The sequence below is a fragment of the Xiphophorus couchianus genome, chromosome 20 (assembly GCF_001444195.1).
Source record: "Xiphophorus couchianus chromosome 20, X_couchianus-1.0, whole genome shotgun sequence".
Taxonomy (NCBI): domain Eukaryota; kingdom Metazoa; phylum Chordata; class Actinopteri; order Cyprinodontiformes; family Poeciliidae; genus Xiphophorus; species Xiphophorus couchianus.
The window spans coordinates 16,848,726-16,869,734 of NC_040247.1; the positions used below are offsets into that span (position 1 = coordinate 16,848,726).

A 21,009-nucleotide genomic window follows, 5' to 3' on the forward strand; every position below is an offset into this window, starting at 1 on the left:
GGCGGTGCATTAACCTGAGGGGGATATTGAGGCTTTTATTTTGAAAAAAAAACATAAGCTTCATATTAAATGACCACACTACTTAAAATGTCTAACAGTGTTTGAGTTAAATCCGTTATTTACTGGCCAAAACAGCCTGTAGCTCTAAATGGCAGCTCAGCCCTCTGTTTTAACTGAGTATTGATTAGAACTACAGTGATGCGTATTTGTAGTCCTAACCAGCAGCCAATCCCCTCCTGTGTTCCGTTGCTATGGTTATCAATCCTCTGCTAACTGTCATGTGTGTGTGACACAGAAAGGTGGACAAAAAATTCTATCTTTGTGAGACACCCCATTGGTTTATATGGAAAAAGCAGTCCGAACAACTCCTTGCCGTTCAGGAACCGAGACACGTATTGGAAAACCGTTTGAAGCATATGAAAGGGCTATTTGTCGTCTCCCATAGTTCCGCGATTCATATTTGTAGCTCACTCACAGTAATTGCAGGGATGAGACAAAAATGGTGCATGCAGAGCTCAGAAATTTTTCAGAAATACATGGAAGTGAATCTGGGAGAGCGTCAGTTACCCTGGCGCATGATTTCGCTCTGAAGCACCTTGACAGAAAACCGTAAGCCCTAAAGAAATTTCGAAAACATTTTACCGGAGCAGGCATGCGTATCGATGTCATGACCGAGTTTGATACCAATTGGGCGATATTTGTGGGTGTGACGGCGATTTCAAAATTGTTTTGGGGTCAAAAATTCTCTTCATTTCTCACTCTAAAGAAGCGGCAGTTGGTGTCAGTTAGGCTCTGCGTTTCGGCAGTTGGAAATTTGGCTCGTTTTTCACTTTTTACGTCGCCATCGTAAGTCCGATTCCTTATAAAAATAATAGCTCCAATGCCGGGAATAAGCCGCACGTTTTGATACCACTTTTGTGGGTGGGCTCGCAGCGGTACGAGCCGCATTAACGGTAACGGAAGAATAATATATAATATATATATAAAGAGACGTTCTATTGGGTGTAGAATAATAGGTGCCTGCCATGCAATGCATGGAGGCAGTACTGACTTGCTTCGCAAGTCAGTACTGCTCTCCTTATGCATTGCTATGGGCAGGCCCCAATAACCTTCCAATCTTTACACTGCAGGTCACACTAACTGCTGTTATTGCCTAATTTTAATAATTTAGTCCAGTTTAACACATAGGGTGTTCTAAAAACCGGAAATTTAGCACCACGAGACAGCACTAAAAAAAAATACTCTGTAGAGTAATTTCTACTTCAACTTGGTGTCCCAAGTGAGAAATTCTTGCCTATGGCATCTGCTGACAGAGGTGCTGTTTACCTTCTCGTTGTATTTAAATGACATAAAATACCAAGTGGTATCCTATCTCCAATCATACAATCTTTCACACCAACATGAATTACACCACAAACGAAGACATACAACGCAAACACAACACATCTGGCCAGTTTTATAGTCAGTCAAAGTGTCAGTCCGTCCCCATTATTTTGTCAAATTGCAGTCTAATTTTAAATTGTACTGAAGCTTCAGGAATTTGCCAATGTTTTGTCAACATGTTTCAAGATTTAATTTAATTAATTTCAACTCTAGTTGTCAGGAACCTGTATTAAATATCGTGCACGTTCACAAAGAGACATGTCAAAATTGTTCAGCAATCAGTCATTTCCCGTTATCTGGTACTAGTATTTCACTCAACCCTTAATTTAAAACCAAAACACCACGTGTTTTCTGTACTTCACTTTTCAAAACACCACGCAGCAAAATCAATGCAAATTCACATAAACAGCGCTATTCACACCACTTAACACTCCGCTTAAACACACAGCCAGCCCGAACTCGCACACGCGCACACACACGGCCCCGCACGCAGACACACTCAGATCTCTGCACACACACACTTCACACAGAAGAGCAGCTAGCTGCAAAAGCACCACAAACAGACAAACACAGATAACACTAAACAGAATGATAGACAAATTAGAAAAACAGAAGGAGAAGGAAAACAAAAATACAAAGAAGGCGCCGGCTAAAAATAAAAGATGCAACATCAAAGCTTACCGCAAGCTATGCCAAGAATTCACCGCAAATCCTTTCCGTCGGCCTACCGCAGACCTGTTTAACTCAAAACAAAAATACAAACCAAAGCTTCCCGCAAACTATTTAAAAGTGTACCCCACACTATTTTCAAAGCTTCCCGCAAGCTATACCAAGAATTTACCGCAAATTCTATCCGTAACAGTCTACCCCAGACTTGTCTATTTCAAAAACAAAGAAGATGCCGGCTAAAAAATATAAGATGCATCATTAAGCTTACCGCAAGCTTTACCGAGGATTCACCGCAAATCCTTCCCGTCGGTCTACCGCAGACCTTTCTGATTGTCCAATTATTAGTCCATCGGAGATGAGCCGAAATCTCCCAGCTGATGCAAACTCAAACTAACTTTTAATACACAATTTCCTTTTTATTTAGAGGTACAAGCATAAATCCTCGGGTTAAAAGAACAGAGGTTAAGAAAAACCCAGCATTTACGACAATAGGGTAGCAAATCCTACGTCTGGAACAGCTACGATCCTCTTGTTTCACGTATATTTTTAATCCAATTAGTATACAGACTCTTTTACAAACACAATCTCTGTATCCCTGCCGCTCCGAAAACTCCGCGTGGCTGCAGCTGGCACACAGCGCTACATACTACCAAAGCGTAAGCAAATAGTGTCTTACCGCAGGAAGCCGAGCCGAACCAGACCGATCCGCCCTCGCCAAGACCGGACGAGCCCCCAATTATTGAGGAAGAATGTATTTAAAACTTTGAACAAAACGTTTGGCTCGGCTCTTCCTCAACACAGCCGGGTTCTTCTCGGCGAGCGGGCCAGCTGTAAAACGAAACTAACAAGGCGTGTTGACGTCACAGATCACAGAGTTTAATTCATACAAAGCAATGAACAACAAAGCTGCAGAGATACAGAGATATGCATTTCTCATAAAATAACAACACACAAGGAGAGACAAAAACAAACACGAAACACACAGACAGACAAAGGCGCCCAACGTGGAGAGAAAAAAGATGGCAAAAACTCTCTCTCTCTCTCTCTCTCTCTCTCTTTACACTTCGTTTTAAACAAAAGGGGTGTTTCCGTATTTTAATCTATGCAACGAAGGCGTTCCGTTGTTCAACCAATCAGAGACCTGTTTTCGGCCCCAGAAAAACCCCGGAAACTCCCCTATACAGCTCAGAGGTCTGGTTTTTATCTCAGTAAGAGGGCCACTTCGTGCTCATCTCTGTCTGGCACGGGGAGAGGCGCCAAGAAGTCTCTTGCCCCCTATCGGAATGTAAATTTATTACTCTGTCTTCAGCGGGGGAGGAAAAAGCCCTGCTTGTTTAAATGTCTGCTATTGTCAGCTCCCACATGCTCAACAGAAAACTGTTCCAAATAAAAGTGTTGGCTATACCTTTACACATGTTGTAAGTATTTTAGCACTTAAATAATCATTTTCCTTTACAAAACACCGTCCTGCTTCACAAGAAGCATGCGAAACTAATAAAGCGAAATAACACGGAGACCTTAAGGAACACGGCCATATTTTTCTAAAAGCAACAACTTTGAGCCTGAACAGTCAGCTGAACTAGAACTCCGACACCAGAGCTAATGCTAAGCTATGGGCTCGTTGTGCTTCAGAAGCAAAAAGCCTGAACCGTAAAATCCCCGTTACTTGGTCTCTGACACTAACGACAATAAACCACGTAATATACTTGAACATAAGGTAAAAACATTGTCCGTTAATGAATTATGAAAAAAGTTTAGATACTTAAATAGCACATTTTTACAAGAAAAATGTCTAGCATAAGCTAAAGCTAATGTTAGCCACAAAGTTTAAAGAAAGTAAAACTCACCTTCGTATCTGTGTATAACGAGGCGAACATCTTAAAACTTTTCTCCAGCTTATTGTCGGGGCTTCAGCTCGATGTACATCATTAATTGTTACCTTGGACAAGCCCTGCAAGAGCCCTTTTCAATAGATTGGAAAAGATTGAGCCGCTTTTCCCTGAACGAGGAAGCTGAGGTGCAAAGAGCCCATAGAGCAGCAGCCAGAGAATTTAACATGAACAATCAATGGTGCGGAAGTGGAGGAAGCAACAGCTGTTCATTTTGGGAATTAACGGTTTGTAATCTATTAATAAAGTTTGACTGACCTATCTGACTATTTTGTCGACATTCCCTTTATCGCAGCTCCATCTAATGGATGCATAACGTAACCCCAGCCTCTACTGTAGCGTCTATTCTATGCGCCTTATAATGCGGTGCGCCTTATATATGAAAAAGTTTTAAAATATGCCATTCATTGAAGATGCGCCTTATAATGCGGTGCGCCTTATAGTGCGGAAAATATGGCACCTTTATACTCATCTCAATAATTAGTAGGACAGTTATTGAAATAAAACAGCAGCCAGTCCCCTTGTTATAATAACTGAGCTGCTTTTTTTGGTTGCTTTTTATGTATTTTTTGATGAGTTGTAAGTATTTGAGGTAGGAAGACCTTCTTCACCTCATAATTGTTAACTCCTTCTACAGATTGTTTATCAGATCCACTCCAAAATGTTAACATTACCTCCAGTCAGAAGAAACATGTTGGTAAAATATATATATTAAAAAATACTTTAAACCTAAATCTGACTGGAGTTTAAAGTGCGTAAGTCTGTCCAAATACTTTGAAACTTACAAGCATTTGACTTGTTGAACTTCTTTGATTTCTAAAACAACATTTGCTAGAAACTCTTACAAGCTAGTTTGGCTTGCAGCCAGTAACGACTGGCAGAATCAGGAATAATAACAAATCAAGGCTAGGTTTTAGAAAAAAAACCAAACAATACAACAGGCTTACATTTGGCAAGGCCCAATAGTTTTTTTTTTTCACATTTCAGAAATATTTGCAGAGAGGCAGTTTGCAGAAAGAAAACAAACAGTTATTTCCTCTCCTGGCTTTTGGCCTCTGCAAGTAAGACACTGAATTTCACTGGCTGTGCTCTAGAAGGGTAAAAAAAGAAAAAAAAAAGACTCATCAGCATGCAGTGATACGCACAGTGGTCTCATTCTTAGCAAAAGAATGTGTGCTCACAAATCCTGACCAAGCAGAGAAAAAGCTACTGAGGAGCTACTTGGTGATGAAACCCTTCTGAGTCCTACAGGCCTAAGAATGTGAGTATTTACTGTGTTCACTAATAAAAGGGTAGTTTGCTTTTTTATTTAAGATGAAATTAGGCCTGTGTGTGTGTGTGTTTGATTTGTTTTTGCTGTTGCTGTTGCACCAGATGGTGAGTTGTCTCTGAAAACTAGGTCAGATTTTATAAAAGGCTGCAGACACCCAAAAACATTTTTTTTAATGTTGACAACAATATTGAGGATTGGTCTTCGACTTGGTCAGACAATAAAGCTCAATGGTTTCTTGTTAGAGCTTTTCTGAAGCTATATATTTAAGGATGACTATTTTATGTATCATTTTTGTCTAAAGAAGCCTATTTGACATCTACTTAAAATAGTTTAAGTAGAATAGTTTATGTAGACTATTCTACATGGTAGAAAGTTTGTTGAAGCTGTCCTAGATGAATCACTGTATTGGTAAATTTCTACTTTGTCTAATTAATACTGCAGATCTGGAGTTTATATAAAGGAAGTGGTTGTCTGTGTTTACACTTTTGAGGCTGTGTGCAAACACAGTGTGAATGCCTGGGCTGTGACTACAGATGAACAGAGCTTTAACATAGATGTTGAACAGTAAAATCCCTCTTCCTGGGTGATTTATCCACATTGCAAGCAAGTTGAAGACAGGGCCACTGGCATTAATATTTATTAATTTCAGGAAATGTTGGCAGTAAAGGAGAAATAAGTTCTCCTAGTGCAAAATAGTTGCATTATTTTGCTTACCACTAGGTGGGGATCTTTACCTGTTTTAGGTTTTTCATGCCCCAGATTCTCAAGTCACTGATTCCATCAAACATTTTTAAGAGCTGAGTAATCCCGTCATCACTAGTTTGGATTCTTGAAAGTCCTCCGTCTTGCGTAACAAGTTTTGGAGTGTGCTGATAAGATTACAGATAACATTATCCCAGGCTGCTGTTTGTGGTTTGCTGCTGTGTGAATGACAACTGTACATTTTATACGACGGTTTGAACTGATGAAAACACAAATTTGCATTGAAATAAATCGGTATCGCTTTATTAGATGTAACTGGATTTAAACTGGAGCTGTTTGTTTTTGCATAGCGTCCCGTAATGAAGTTATGTAATCAGAATGAACTGATTTGAAATCTAGTCAATCAGTGAAGGTTTATTTCTAAATTTGCTTTGACATGCGGACATACTCATTTGGACAAGCAGTGTGATCAATTATGTTCCTAGAAAGTTGTGCATGTAGCGTGTAGCCTGTCACAGGTTGTGTTACTGTCCCTCTCTGTGCATTGGCTGTCCCTATTTATAAAACGCCCAGTCAGGAGGGCCTGTGCTGTCTGTCTGCGTTTCAGCTGCCTGGCTTCCCTCAGAAGTTTCCAGCAGGAAAGAGACGCAGACCTCACCGGTTAGCTTACATACTAAGCCGGTTTCTAAGCTTATCCTCTCTGTTCTGTTTGTTGTCTTTGGCGCTTTTTCCCCTCCATCTCCTGCTGTTCATCTAAATCTCCTTCTTCTCTTGGCTAACCGGGGGGATTCTTATGATACCAAGTGAATCTAACTTCTAAGTTTAGACAAGTGGAAAACTTTCGTCCTCCACTCACCTTGGCTCTGAGCTGCTGGGGTACAAGTTGGTCACCAGGATTGCTGGCTGTCATGCTAGCAGCACACCTTCTTCTGCAATGGCCTCCTCTGTGGTTGTATTTCACCACGTTGGCTACAGGAAGCTCATTCCCTGGTTGCTAAGGCAACCAAGGAGGATGGTCCCCCGCAGGATCGGGGAAAGCCTTGGGCGTCCTTTTAGTGCGTCGATGTGCTGCTCGCCTGCTGACCCGCTGCTGGCCGGAAGGAGGTGGAGCCAACTTTGCAGCAGAGCTGTGAGCAGCTCAGCATGGGTCCTGCTTTTCCCCTGCCCCACCATGAGACAGAGCTCCAGCATCAGAGCGGATGCTCCCCTCTGCTGGTCACTTCACAGCTCAGACTCGCTCTGCTCCTGTAGTAACAGGAACTTGGGTGCTAGGATGTCATCTTCCACCTCCAACAGCAATGGACAAGGGGAGAGTAAACCTAAATCCCAGACTCCCAAAAGAGGGAGCCTGAAGAGCAACACCAGCCCCGGTGAGTGTTGATGAAAGGTGGTCCCACAGAGAGAGTGCAGGAAGTATCAGTTGTTACTGTGGGGTGGAGTCAGTGACACGGATGCATGTTATGTTGGCATGCAGGTTTTTATGCTTTCCAGCTTAGGAAATGAGTTTGCAAATATGGGATTCCCCTTCGTAACTCAATGTTGGTTCTTGTATTTGACGTTAAGGCAGTTTGTTTTTGGCTGATGTTTAATATTCAGCATGTGTGACTCTGCAGGAACTGCTGCAAAGACTGTCTGTACATAATTCAGTATTAAACCACATCTAAACTTTTAATCTTTTAATAGATGCTTGTTTGTTAATATGAAGAGCAATTTCTTATTTACAATGTTATCCTGAAAATGCTAAAACACTTAAAACGGGAGAGAGGGGAGAGGACATTTACATTTATACAATGAGTTATAATTAATTGTAATATGACTAGCTGATAAATGCTTGAAATAACAGGTTAAACTTATTTAATTTATTTGTGAACACTTAGATTTTAGTTTAGTTTTGGTCAGATGGTTTCTATGTCATTCGCATAAAATGATCTGTCTTTCTCTGAAGTAGTTGCTAGAAATATTGTATATTAATTTTGCGCTTTTGTTTTTTAATTTTGGTAAAATATTAAGTAGTTTTTAACTTACATCTACTATATTATGTGCTATTTGGGGTTGGTCATTCCTGCAAAGACAAGCTGGCCTTGTATCTTCTGATACTTGTTTCTGATGCTGGTTTTTAGGGTGTACAGATGCTCCTCACTTTGGATTAAAAATCGAGGTGTATTCTTAACGAATAAGCCAGAATAAGCACATTACAGGAAAAAACAAAACAACAAAAAAGTTAAGTAGTTGATCAGACTTATTGCTGACTCAGATGGGTAAAGCTTGTTTCTGTTCATTCTGCTTCTGGGGGAGGAGTCTTCATAAGGCCCTGATCAGCCAATCAGAAGCCAGTTTTAGTAAAGTGCAGCACTGTCACACTAGACAGTCAATAATAAACATGGAATTTTCTTTGGGGGGTTTCTGCAAGATTTTTCAAACCCAGAGAGAAAGAAGGTATTCAAATGTTGCAGACAAAATCTCCTGGCTGAAGCATTTTCACATTTAAGCTCTCAAACATGAAATCCTTCTATTAGATGAAAATACAGCCATTAGAATTAGAAAGTAAGAGCCATCTTATGCGAGATACTTAAGGGAGATGTTAGAATTAGAACAATATAGTTTGTACTAAAATATGTGTTACAGTTTTGAGAAGTTTTTATTCTGTTAGAAATATTTAAACTTTCTGGCAAGATTCCAAAGAGAGGCATGCTACATTCAATGTTCTTGTACACATTAAGATTTCCGACTTAATGTCACATCTTGAATGTGGCAGCCATTAATAAGGGATCCTAGCTCCATTACTGTGCTTGTGCTATAAGCTAACTGGTCTTTTTAGCAGAAACTGTCCCTCCAGTAGAGTGATAATTATATAAAAGGTAATTTCATATAAATATTAACTTGTCTTGAAACTGGTTGATGTCTTAGTGTTGTGCAGCTTTCCTGTTTGGAGGGATGCAACTGCAAATCTGAAGCAGTAACTCCCTCTGACAGACATTTTATGAAATTTGCTGAGGAAGCCTGTGCTTGGCGCAGTAATAAATAACTTAGCAGTCTCTCCAGCCATGCAGTCATTTAAGTCCTCTCAATTAGCCGCTTGGCTGGGTCCTGTGCTTCTCGCAGTCTGTTTTGAGCCCCAGATCTAGGTCACTTCTCTCTTCTGACCACATCAACCTGCTTGCCCTCTGACAACAAATTACTGTTGTAAACATCATCTACTGTCGCTGTTGTGAGCAGAGAGTTGTAAACAAGTCATGAACCCCGAGTCATCAACGTCGGCGTTTCTAAACAAAGTATTTAGTTCTACTACGCTACATCTTTTGTGTATCCTGTTTATGAGGTTTATCTTGATCTACAGACATAAACAGGTCTTCTGATATAAAGGCAGCTGCAGATTAAAATTCCTTCGAAGGAAGGCGGTGTTGAGGTTCACTTTAAGTCATCCCAAAGTATACGATTGTCCAGCAGTTCCTGCAGTTTTCCTCTCTTCTGGTTCATTTATTAAACATACACATTCCCTTTCATTTTAGGTCTTTGTCTCTTAAATTATACATATGCAGTACGTTTTTACTTGTCTCAGCTCCCTAAAAGCTCTTGTAAACGTTTTCGTCCTTCTTGCGCTGTTTGACGTCTGCAATTAGCTGGAACTGCAGCTTACATCGAATCGGAGTCGTCATCGGAAAGTTAAATTGTGCTACAGTGCTAAAAGATTTAAGCCTGCTGCAATAACCAATTAAATGATTAACTTTGTGATAAGTTAAAATGAGCTTGATAATTTTTTCAATTTGGATTATTATTATGTTTATATAGACATCATTGTCAATTTTACTTATGTTGTTTTTCCATTTTATTAATTTTTTTGGTTATCATGGTTTATTTTGGAGATTTATTATTATTTTAAGATTGGATAGTACAAAATTTTGTTGTCCACCAGTGTGAAAATTCTCCAATAAAACACTTTGCATCCACAAGTAGATGTTGTCATTTAGTTTGGTTAAGAATGATACTTATTTTTCTTCCATATCGAGTTTCAAGTGTTTTTTTTTTTTGGTGTTTTTTTTTTACAAAATTAAAATTTATTGGTCTTTCAGAGGGCAAACTTTCATTATTATGCCATTATCAATTTGTCACTTGAAATGGTGTCAAAACATCAATATTATTGTTATCACAATAGTTAGTGGAACAATTTATTGTCCAACAAAATTTGGACAATAATTTTGAAAGAAAAACGGCGAGTGACTGAGGGTCACTGCGCGTAACACAAACCCTGTAAATTCTAGACACTAACAGGTACCATAGAATTGCACAAAAATCCGTGAGTCCCTGCTCGAAATTCTGTGAAAGAGGTGTACGGAGCCTTGTGCCAGAAGCCCATTAAAATGCTGTCTGCATCGTTTTAAACTGTGTGATTGTGAATGTGAGTGGGAATAAAAATAGCAATAGGTATTTTGTTCCATATAACACAGTAGGAGTGTAACAGGTAAACCTTTTATGGATGCAAACTGGACTAAAAACCCACCTGTTTAGAATTGTATTTGAAACGTAATCAATTACAAATTTATTCATGGAACTTGACTTAATGTCGTATTTTGATTGTTGATTCTATGTTGCATTGTGTTTCTGTGTTTGATATGATGTAAAGCACTTTGAAATGCCTTGCTGCTAAAATGTGCTATACAAATAAAATTTGATTGATCGATTATCATAGGCCTACTTGGATGCAATAACTTTTTGTACAATGGCACTATATAATAAACTGAATTGAAGATATATAAAAGCACGATTAACAAAAAGTCCTCAGGAACAGTGTAAAGCTTTATCTCGGCAAGGGGTTGTGCATGAAGAAGCCAGTCTTGAAAACAAAACTTGTTACATGAAATAAACAAAGTGGCTTTTTCTAATGTCCTTTTTTCAATATCCCCCGTTAACATGCGGTCAGTTTGATTTTTGCTGTAAACCTTTCTGAACATTTACTGATTGAGTGTGTGAACATCACACTGCAGAAAACATTCAAATATTTCTCTGTTCAGCGGTAAAAATGGCAGTTGCCTGCTAAATTCTTGTTTATTTTCTAAGATCTTATAGCTTTTTAATCTAGAGGGAGACATCTGACATGAAAATGTTGTATTTTCAGCACATCAGTGTTAAACAAGTCGCTGGTTGTCAGTGTCTCCACTCTCTGGCCGTCCTGCGGTCAGACATGAAGCGATGACCAAATCTTCCTGTGTTTGGGTGGAAAATTCCTGGGCTTTTTTCTGCTAATAATAGCTCAGTTGCTTTCCATGTAACATGGCTGGAAAAGGGATTTTGTAGAGCTGGGAATCAAGGCCATGAAATATCTCACACCACCAACAGGTGGACTTTTGTTTGCTGAGGGCCTCCAGATAGCCCAGAGCCACCAGTATGCTCTCAAAACAAACACAAGCATTGTTCACAAAAACTCACAGCAGGTAGACTCAACATCAGGAACATCTGAAAACTCTCACTGAGGTAATTTGCTAAATGAACAGCAGCACTGCGTGATTATGATGTATTTCACTGGTTAGTCAGTACTAAGCTTTGTGCTCCCAGTGTTGCTCCTAGCAGAGATCCTCTTTCATTTAATCCTCCTCATTCGATCAGACTAACCAGCGTCAGCTGATGTTTGGTCGCTGGCTTACTTTTTATTAGCTTCTGAGCTCACCAAGTCTATTGTCTGCCACAGTCGTCTGCAGTGACTGATTTCTGTGACCACGCTGGCTTTGTGAGAAAAAAAAAATTATGCAAGTTGCACAGATATTATAAGATTGAAATAGTTATAATGTTTATGTGTGAGTAAGACATGCAGGTGCAAATAGGTGTGCAGCAATTATTTAGAACTTCACTTCTTACTACTTTTTTCTAATTCTGTAAACTTAAGATACGTTATACATTCATTTTAAATATTTTCATACCTTACTTTTTGCAGTATTTGCGTTTTTTTCTCTCCATTTCCTCCGTTTGCTATTTTGTAGGTTTTAGTGTCTGTTTAGTTCTATAATATGTGGGGTGTAAGGTTGAGTCGTTTATCTACTTCATATGCACAACGTTCTGCAGCAAAATGTAGTTTTGTAACAATAAATAGTAAACATACTTTGATTATTTATAAATTGTTGGGCCAAATAGGGATCACACAAAATTTTATGTAATTTTTTGACATTAATGATGTTTAGATGAATGTGTAAATTGTTTTTTTCAGTCAAAATTTCAAACACAAATTCTAATGGATTATTCTGTCATTGTTCAATAAAAAGTTGTGTGTAATTGGTGTGTAAAGCAATGTCTTTGTTAAAATAGAGTCCAAATCTATTACAGCAAAGGTTTAAGCATTTTATTATTATTTATCTCCTAAATGTATCAATAATATTTACATACAAAGAAAGTTAATATGTGTTGCAATTTCTTAAATAATTGCTGTACAACCGGGACTGGTATGGGAGACAGGATACAAAATAACCAAGATCTAAACTGACCTGGAAGCAACACATTTTAATTTTTTAACCAGACAAGCAAATAACGCAGACATAAAAAAAAGAAAACAGAGAAGCATTTTACCTCTTGTTGTTCCTGGATGTCATCCTTAAGTGGGGTTTTATCTCTGAGATGGGCTATTGACCTCTTGCAGCATAAGAATCGAACAAGTATAAGTTACAAGTACAGTGTTAAATGCTAACAGTGTCAAGTAACAGAGTAGCTCTGCTATATTCAGATATGATGAGAGCTGAGCTAACAGAAAATACTGTCAGAATAATCCCAGATGATTGGTAAGGGACAATGAGAGTTGTATCTATGTTTTGTTTTTGAATGTTTCTCTGTTATCACATGAACATTTTCCTGGTTGACAAATTACAAAGTAGATACATCTTTATGAATACTAGGAAAACATTTTTTGTGAATGTTTGTCCTATTTTTCTCGTGGGAATTTGGCTCCCGACGTGGAGATTAGAGTTGTTGAGCGGAGTCGTCGACAGTAAAGCCGGCTCTTTAAAATAGGGAGGGACGAGTTGTGTAGAGTTTCTCTCTGGTGTTGCTGATAGGCATCTGGGGAAAAGGATGTGCTGAGAAGTAATAATAGTGGAAGTCGTGTAGAGGTCGCAAATAATAACACGACTCGCAATACTGCCTTTCATTCAAATGTTCTTTTTATTTAAGTCTAAATGTTTTAACTTGTTTTCTTTAAAACAACTTTGTCATAAAAGGTTTATTGTTGAATATTGACCCAGATTGTCCCTTCTTTTCTCCACCATTATCATGTTGGTAACACTTTTTTTGACAAGTGTGCATAAGACTGACATGACACTGTCATAAACATGACATAACACCTATTATGAAGGAGTCTTTATGAATGTCTGTGACTGTTGTCATGAAGTGTAATTCGGTAAATAATGACACTTTCAATGCAAAGTTGCTTTAAAATTTTCATTAAAAGTGCCAACTTTGTATTATTTTGTAAATAAAGACATTTAATGCAAAGTTGGCACTTTTAATGGACTTTCAATGCAACTTTTACAGCAACTTTGCATTAAAAGTGTTATTTACCGAATGACACGTCATGACAACTGTCATAGACATTCATAAAGACTCCTTCATGTTTATGACAGTGTTATGTCATGTTTATGACAGGTGTCATGTCATGTTTATGACAGTGTTATGTCATGTTTATGACAGTGTTATGTCATGTTTATGACAGGTGTCATGTCATGTTTATGACAGTGTCATGTCATGTTTATGACAGGTGTCATGTCATGTTTATGACAGTGTTATGTCATGTTTATGACAGGTGTCATGTCATGTTTATGACAGTGTTATGTCATGTTTATGACAGTGTTATGTCATGTTTATGACAGGTGTCATGTCATGTTTATGACAGTGTTATGTCATGTTTATGACAGTGTTATGTCATGTTTATGACAGGTGTCATGTCATGTTTATGACAGTGTCATGTCATGTTTATGACAGGTGTCATGTCATGTTTATGACAGTGTTATGTCATGTTTATGACAGGTGTCATGTCATGTTTATGACAGTGTTATGTCATGTTTATGACAGTGTTATGTCATGTTTATGACAGGTGTCATGTCATGTTTATGACAGTGTCATGTCATGTTTATGACAGTGTCATGTCATGTTTATGACAGGTGTCATGTCATGTTTATGACAGTGTTATGTCATGTTTATGACAGGTGTCATGTCATGTTTATGACAGTGTTATGTCATGTTTATGACAGTGTTATGTCATGTTTATGACAGTGTCATGTCATGTTCATGACAGTGTTATGTCATGTTTATGACAGTGTCATGTCATGTTTATGACAGGTGTTATGTCATGTTTATGACAGTGTCATGTCAGTCTTATGCACACCCTGTCAAATAAAGTGTTACAATCATGTCTTGATCACTAAAACGTAAATCATGTTTAGACTTTAAGACCATTGAAAGTCCACTCAACTAGGTATAAATATATCATTAGCATGACATGACATTCCCAGGAATTAAAATATAATTGCCTTTCAATTGTGACAACAACTGTAATTTGATATGTTGTGCAGATTGTGTACAAGTTAGTTCTGCTACTGTTTTGTAGAAAATTATTGGTTTATGTTAGACAAATGAACAATAAGTGCAGGTGGTATTAGTATAGAAAATGTATGTAAATACATTTAATCTGTGTGTTTGGATTTACATACTGCAGCTCATCCTCTACTAAAACACACCAACTTTTAAATATTTGAACTGAGAAGAGGAACATTTTTAAAAACTGTTTTGCCCGAGTTTTGCACAAAAATGACTAAAAGTACTGTTTTCCTAGTCTGTGCAGTTTGTATTGCCATTTCTTTGCCAGTTTTATAGCAGGATGTCTCAGATTCTCTTTTAAGAGTTTGTTTACCAGGGACTTAGAGGTCATATCTTTGCATTTCTTAAAAGGTCATTATCTTCCAAATACTGAAACAGTGCTACTCGGCTGTATTTTGCTAAGCACTGTTCAAGACAATCAACCTTAATCTTTGAATTTGAGATTCACTCGATCTTCTTTTCTAAATTAAAAATTTTCAGTTGTAATAAAGTGTGTGTATGTATCTGATATGAAACCTCACTCTGTTGTTGCTTTGTTTTCTGAAAAGCCATAAATACATTCAACACTGAATACCTTATGAGTGACTCCTCCTCTCTTAGCCTTACCATTTTCTGTGATAGTTTGTAAATGTCACCGACTAAAAGCGCATCAGCCTTTCCGTCAACGTTTCCTGTATGGTTGACTGGCTGCATGACAGTGTTGCACAAAAATTGTTTATTTCTTAGATTCAGGGCCTTTATGAATCTGTTTCTCTTTTGTGTAACTTCTGGTTTCAGATTGTGTGTACCTTCTGCTTCTGTTTCAGCTCTGCTAGGTTTAAATGCTACTTGTGGAGTTGAGACAAAAGAGGAGACGCATGAAGCAGGTTTTTATTGAGCTAACTGAAGTTTAAAGCAACAAAAACAAACTAATTAAATTAAGGCATCTAAATACCAACTCAAAGCAAGCCAAAAGATAACTGATAGGAAAAGCAAGCAAAACTAAGCTAAACCAATTTGGCAGTATAAAACTCAAAGTACCTATTTTTAATTATATTCTTTCTATGGAGAGTATTACTTTAATCTCAAATGTTATATATATACAAAAAAACTTCTTTTAAGTCAAACATTTTAAAAAAGTCTGAAGTATAGTATTCTTTCAATTACAAACAGGCTGAATCTTTTAAATTAATTTATGTTTTAGTGATAGTTACGGGTTTTAAATTTATTTTAAATATTGTTTGCTAGCAATTGAATTTCTAAGATGTGTTACTAGTGTTGATTTCTTATAGTCTTCCAAGCTCTAATTGCCTGTAAGATGCTCAGTAAATAAAGATAAGCTGCTGTAAGTTACAATAAAGTATTTGTCATGTGAGATGAGAAAGAAGCTGCTTCCTGGGAATCATGTGATTAAAGAAGAAACATGGGAGGAAGTGTGTAAATTATCTGATCTCCATGTTAACGTGATTGCAAATGACTCTCACTTATGAAATTGCTGAGATTTTCCACAGAGTGTGACGGATTTCATAGCAGCATCATGTGAAACTGAGAGGCATTTTAGAGTTTCACAAACCCTAGAAAACAAAAGCAAGCGACAGCAGTGCAACAAAGTCATCAGCTAAAATAAATAACACTGATATCAGTTTTTTGTGCAGCTTTGGAGTCGTGAGATAATTGAAGCCTTGTGAAAAAGAGGTGGGAGGAGGAGAAGTAGGAGTGGCTACTTATCCCGGCTCCCCCTCCATTTTACAGCACAATAGAGCATGATGCAGTTCTCCGTGGCCCTTCCCCTTTCTTGCCACGTGGTATGCACCAACCCAGTATTTAAATCCGGGAGCTTGAAGGCTGTGCTGTTCATGCACTGTAAACCGGTGCGATCCAGGAAGCAGCTGTGACACAGAATCAGGGGGATAGAGAGGAAGAGAGGGGGGAGCGGAAACTGCCTCAGCAGCGCTCAGAAGGAGGCGACACTTACAGCAGCAGAGACAAAAGGAGGAGAGCTGTGAGATCCCGGTGTCAGAGCAGCGCTGTGTCTCCAGAGTGTTCGGTCTCTCTGTTTGCTGGCATTCTTTCTGTCTTCCACTGTACCAGCGGGGGAGGGTCCATCGGCCGTCCCAGGCCTACTTACATGTCCCAGCATCCCGCAAGAGCTCAAACAAGGCCACTGCTGCCATAACGGAGACTGTGAGTTCAGGACAAGACAGGCAGATAAAGGTACTGTAGCTTACAATCAACAATCACAAACAGTACCTTTTGTAATGAAGCGCTTGCTGTTGTGACTCTTACGTTAGTAGGAGTTTTAGCACTTCACTGTGAACTGGTGGTTATCATTTAAAAATGTTGCACTGACAAGCTTGTGGTGACAGATGAGGGTCCAGAAAGAGTCGCTGTGTATTGGAATAAGATGACAACACAGAAACCTGGAAGAAGAAGCTAAAGAAACAGAGAAGTGAAACAACAAAGACAGCATTATCACACTGATGTGTTTCTGTAAATTTGATCTTTATATAAAGTGTAGTTGGTGAATGTTAGTAGGTATATTAAAATGACCTCAATATTTTCCATTCTGATGATTAACATGAATTTTTTTGCATGACTTTATAATGCATTTTATTTAATGTTTTGGTTTTGTTCCTATTTTTTTTTTTTTTTTAGATCCACCGTTTAATTTCAAAATTTTCTGAGACAATTTATCATCCTGCAACATTTGTAGAATTTAAACATTTAAGACTTTAGGGTCCTGAATCAAACCAGACAGTTAGGCTGCGCTGTTGTCTGAAACTGACACTCATGTCTTCATCACCACTTTGCCCCTCAGGCAGCCTGTAGGAAACGCTGTGTACCGCTGAGCTCTCACTTTTCAGTCCACCTGAATCCACTGACCTTCTCCTGCTTCTGCTGCTGCTGTGTTAACGAGCTGCCATCTGTCTCACATGTTTGTTTATCTGATCTAAAGGCCCAAATGGACAATTAGCTTATTCATTTTTCCTTTCGTACTAAAATACTTTCCCCTTGGACAGAGTTTAATATATTATTTTTATGTAAAGTGATAAAATGATGCTCTAGAAGTCTAATCTTTTTTTTTTTTTTCATCTTGATGAAAATTGATGATGCGGTCAAGTCGTGGATGCAAAACAGAGGTTTATTCTCAGTGAGCGTTGGTTGCTAAGGAACACCTGAAGCGTGTGTCCTCATTCTGCCTCTCATGACTAAAGTCTGGAAAGATTACAAAAACCTTTACTGGAGTTTCTCTCGCCATCACCAGGCAGTAAACCAAAATAAATTAGTTTGGGGCTCTGACTCTATACATAGAGTTTTTTGATGTTTCTCAATGTCCTCTCTTATTCCGTCCAGTTCAGCAGCACAGCAGATCCGGCAGCCTTCATGTAATTTGTTTCTCTCAATTATTATACTCATGATTTAAACTGATTAAATGTCTTCAGCTTGCATAGCTAAACAATACATGTAACAAAAACAAACCTGGTTATGTGTTGTAGCAACTTATTATTCCAATTTCTGTCCTAATTTCTGTCCTGAAACTGTATTTTTTTTCAAAACAGGAACTAACCATGTACTCATTGGACCACACATCAATAGTCTTTTGTTTGGGTTCTAAAAGAAAATATTTAAACACACCATTTAAGAAGCTTGATTGAATCAAATTATACTTTATAGAAAACTTTTGCTGCACAGAAATTTGCATGTAGTTTCTAAAAGTTTAACTAATAGTTGTAGCCTGAGCCTTAAGGTTTAATCATACAATCTTTGTGATTATGTGACCTATATATGCATATTAAGTTATGCATAAATGCATGCAAACTGAGTGAGAATTGATGAAGAAGCAGCTTTTTGAAGGAGTGTGCCATTTCTCTGTGGGATGTTGCAACCATTTCCTCAATTATGTGGCGAAGGATGGGAGGAGGGGTAACCCTGGAAAATAGGATTCAGCCTTCAACTTAGCTTTTAATCACCTCAGTTTGTTTTGTTTTTAAAAAATCCGTAGAGTCCACCAACACAGGGCCTTTGTCAGAAGGTATTTACAAGAAGCAGTAAAGTTAAAATTAATTTGGTTGTGTGGGGAGGTACTTGAATTGTAACCATTTAGCTGTGACAGTTTTTTTAGATTTCAACAAATACCTCAATTAATCCTATTTGAACCAAACAGGATGTACTTTTGGAAAAGGTTGGATAAAAAGTGCAAAGAGCTGAGCCGCATGCAAATGAAGCAAATCAAGGCTCCACCAGTCAAATTCACACAAACCTTGGTTGTTGTTTTTGTAAACCACAGCAGAGGACTTTCAAATGTTGAGTAGGAACACCCTCTGTATTTGGTTCATTATCATGTTAAGAAATTAGAAAAATAAAATTGATGGAAAGTCATCCAAAATCTTGCAGAATATGACTAAAACGATTTGAAACTGTTGTAAATCTCTGACTTCAAAATAGATTTATGGAAGTAAAAGTAAAAATGTGCACAATTCTGCTCTATACATGGCATTAATCTCAACATTATTGTATTTAAAAAAAGGTCAAATTTGAAATGGCAACATTTTTGATTTCGCATCTGCAGAAGAAAAGGATTGCACAAAGACTCTGTAGAGCAGAACCAGCTCCAGGGAAATTTAATGAGGGTATATCAGCGTGCAGTGTGTCAGGAATGTGACACAAGGATGGACACTGTTGTCAATGTTACCTATTTGTATCATGATTTTGTCACAGTGATGAATGTCTGTGGTATTTTCTTCTAAATAGGCAGAAACACTCTCAGTAAACATCACGCCAGGAGCAAACCGAGAGGATGGCTGTCAAACTGTAGGGCTGTGCAAAGATTTGCTGAAATGCAATAAAACGGGCAACATTAAGCATTATGTAAAGTATTAAAGGTGCTCTGTCAGTATGTCTTCCATACGTCTTTAAAAAAATCTCCAAAGAGAAGCCCTAAGTCATAAATTAAGATTATCTAATACCGTATATTTTTTAGTATGTGCAAATTCTCTGTACCCTGATTATCTTGTTTTTCTGTAAGGTTTTGTATCGGATGTTAATTGGAGTCCCAATATAAATATACTGTATGTTTTCTGGGGAAATTGCATAAAAACTAAGCTGCATTTCCCTTGTTGATAGTCTTCACTTTGTAGCGTTGAAAATGATTTCTTCTTTAAAAAGGGTGCATATAAGCTAAACAATTACCGTCGCTGTTATTTTACGGTTTAATTCAGGAAATTTGAATAACATTTGTCTGAACAATTTTATAATTTGGTCTCAAAATTACAGTATTATTCAAAGTCTGGTGCAATTTTCTAGCGGCTTTTCATACCCCTGTAACAGTATTATTTAATTGCCTTGTGTTTTTATGAAGTTTAAAGGAAAGCAGATTTAAAATGTGCTTCAGTTCTTCACATTTACACCATAGTCACATTTTCAGATGCATCAACACACATGGAGAGCAACAGCCTTGTGTTTCACATATTGAAATTGTTACTTGTCCCTTCTACATTCAAATTAAAATGCCACACCACATTAATGTACTGTGGACAATGAAGATCCCCTTTACTCACTCCTAGCTCCACCGCTTTAGTGGCAGACAGCAGATGGCAGAAACTAATTGTCGCTGCCCAGGCACGGCACCAATAATTGCTCCAATTATAGAGAAACAAGAGCATGCCACTCCTAAATCCAGAGACTTGAGTGAATTACTGTGTTAGTCCATTTCACCGTGGTGCTCCTGTCTTTTAAAATGCATCACTATAGACAGAAACTAACTCTTAACAGTGCGTGCCAGTGGATTATGTATGGTATAGTCTGGAGTGTAAATGGAAATTTTTGTCCTTTTCCACATGTCAGGAACTACATGTGGGTAAAAAAAAAGCTACAACTGGAAGTTTGATTCTCATCTTTGATTAAAAAATAAGTTACGGTTCTAGAGACTGAAAGTTGGGAATGAAGGGAGTTTTTTTTTTTTTTAAAGTTGCATAACATTGACTGCTGTGTTTGCATTTTTAACCATTTTCAGTTTCATACACCATGTTATTAAACAACCCATTGTTCTCAACTTTTAAGATGTAAACTTCTTAAATTGCCACTTGAGACTAATCTGTGGTGTCTGAACCAAACTTGGCTCTGCTAAAATAAATTTTCTCCACTTAAAACTCCAGACGCTGTAATCTTTGGCAAACCAAACTGCAATTTCTCTCTATTTATACCTCTAGTTTTGGCAGTTTATGTTTCTGCTTTCACTTATTTAGCTACAGGTCTTTGCTGTCAACAGACTAAAATACCTGTAAACCGTTTTGTTTGTACTGGGTACCAGTTCAGTATTATAGATGTATCAGAAGGAGTTAATCTGTGTTAAAATGTATGTCAATGCAAAGACCACACAGGATTTCTGTGTGGTCTATGCTGCATGGTAGTCTTAGTCCTCCATACTTTTGTTTTAAATTTAAATATGGTTTATATACCAAAAATCTAGACAGGGGTCTTTTTGTTGCAACACAAAAGCACAAGTTGTAACTCTTTAATGGATTTCTGCTTTTCTTTCTACTC

At 37.9% G+C, this 21,009-nt stretch overlaps 1 protein-coding gene across 5 annotated transcripts in view; it reads left to right on the forward strand.

Annotated features, from left to right (window-relative positions):
* ampd2a (adenosine monophosphate deaminase 2a) overlaps positions 1-21,009 on the forward strand; it is a 47,976-nt gene that overhangs the window by 9,162 nt on the left and 17,805 nt on the right. Inside the window, exon 1 of one of the 5 annotated variants that reach the window (XM_028002507.1) lies at positions 5,107-5,202. The exons of 1 other annotated variant lie outside the window; for it this stretch is intronic. Coding sequence is in view for 2 of the 4 variants with exons in the window: in XM_028002503.1 (XP_027858304.1) it covers positions 6,851-7,286 (436 nt within the window). In the remaining 2 variants the exon portion in view is untranslated. Of the gene's footprint in view, positions 1-5,106; positions 5,203-6,558; positions 7,287-16,315; positions 16,681-21,009 lie in introns of those variants that run through there. 3 more of the 5 variants (XM_028002503.1, XM_028002502.1, XM_028002506.1) reach the window with 3 other exon arrangements.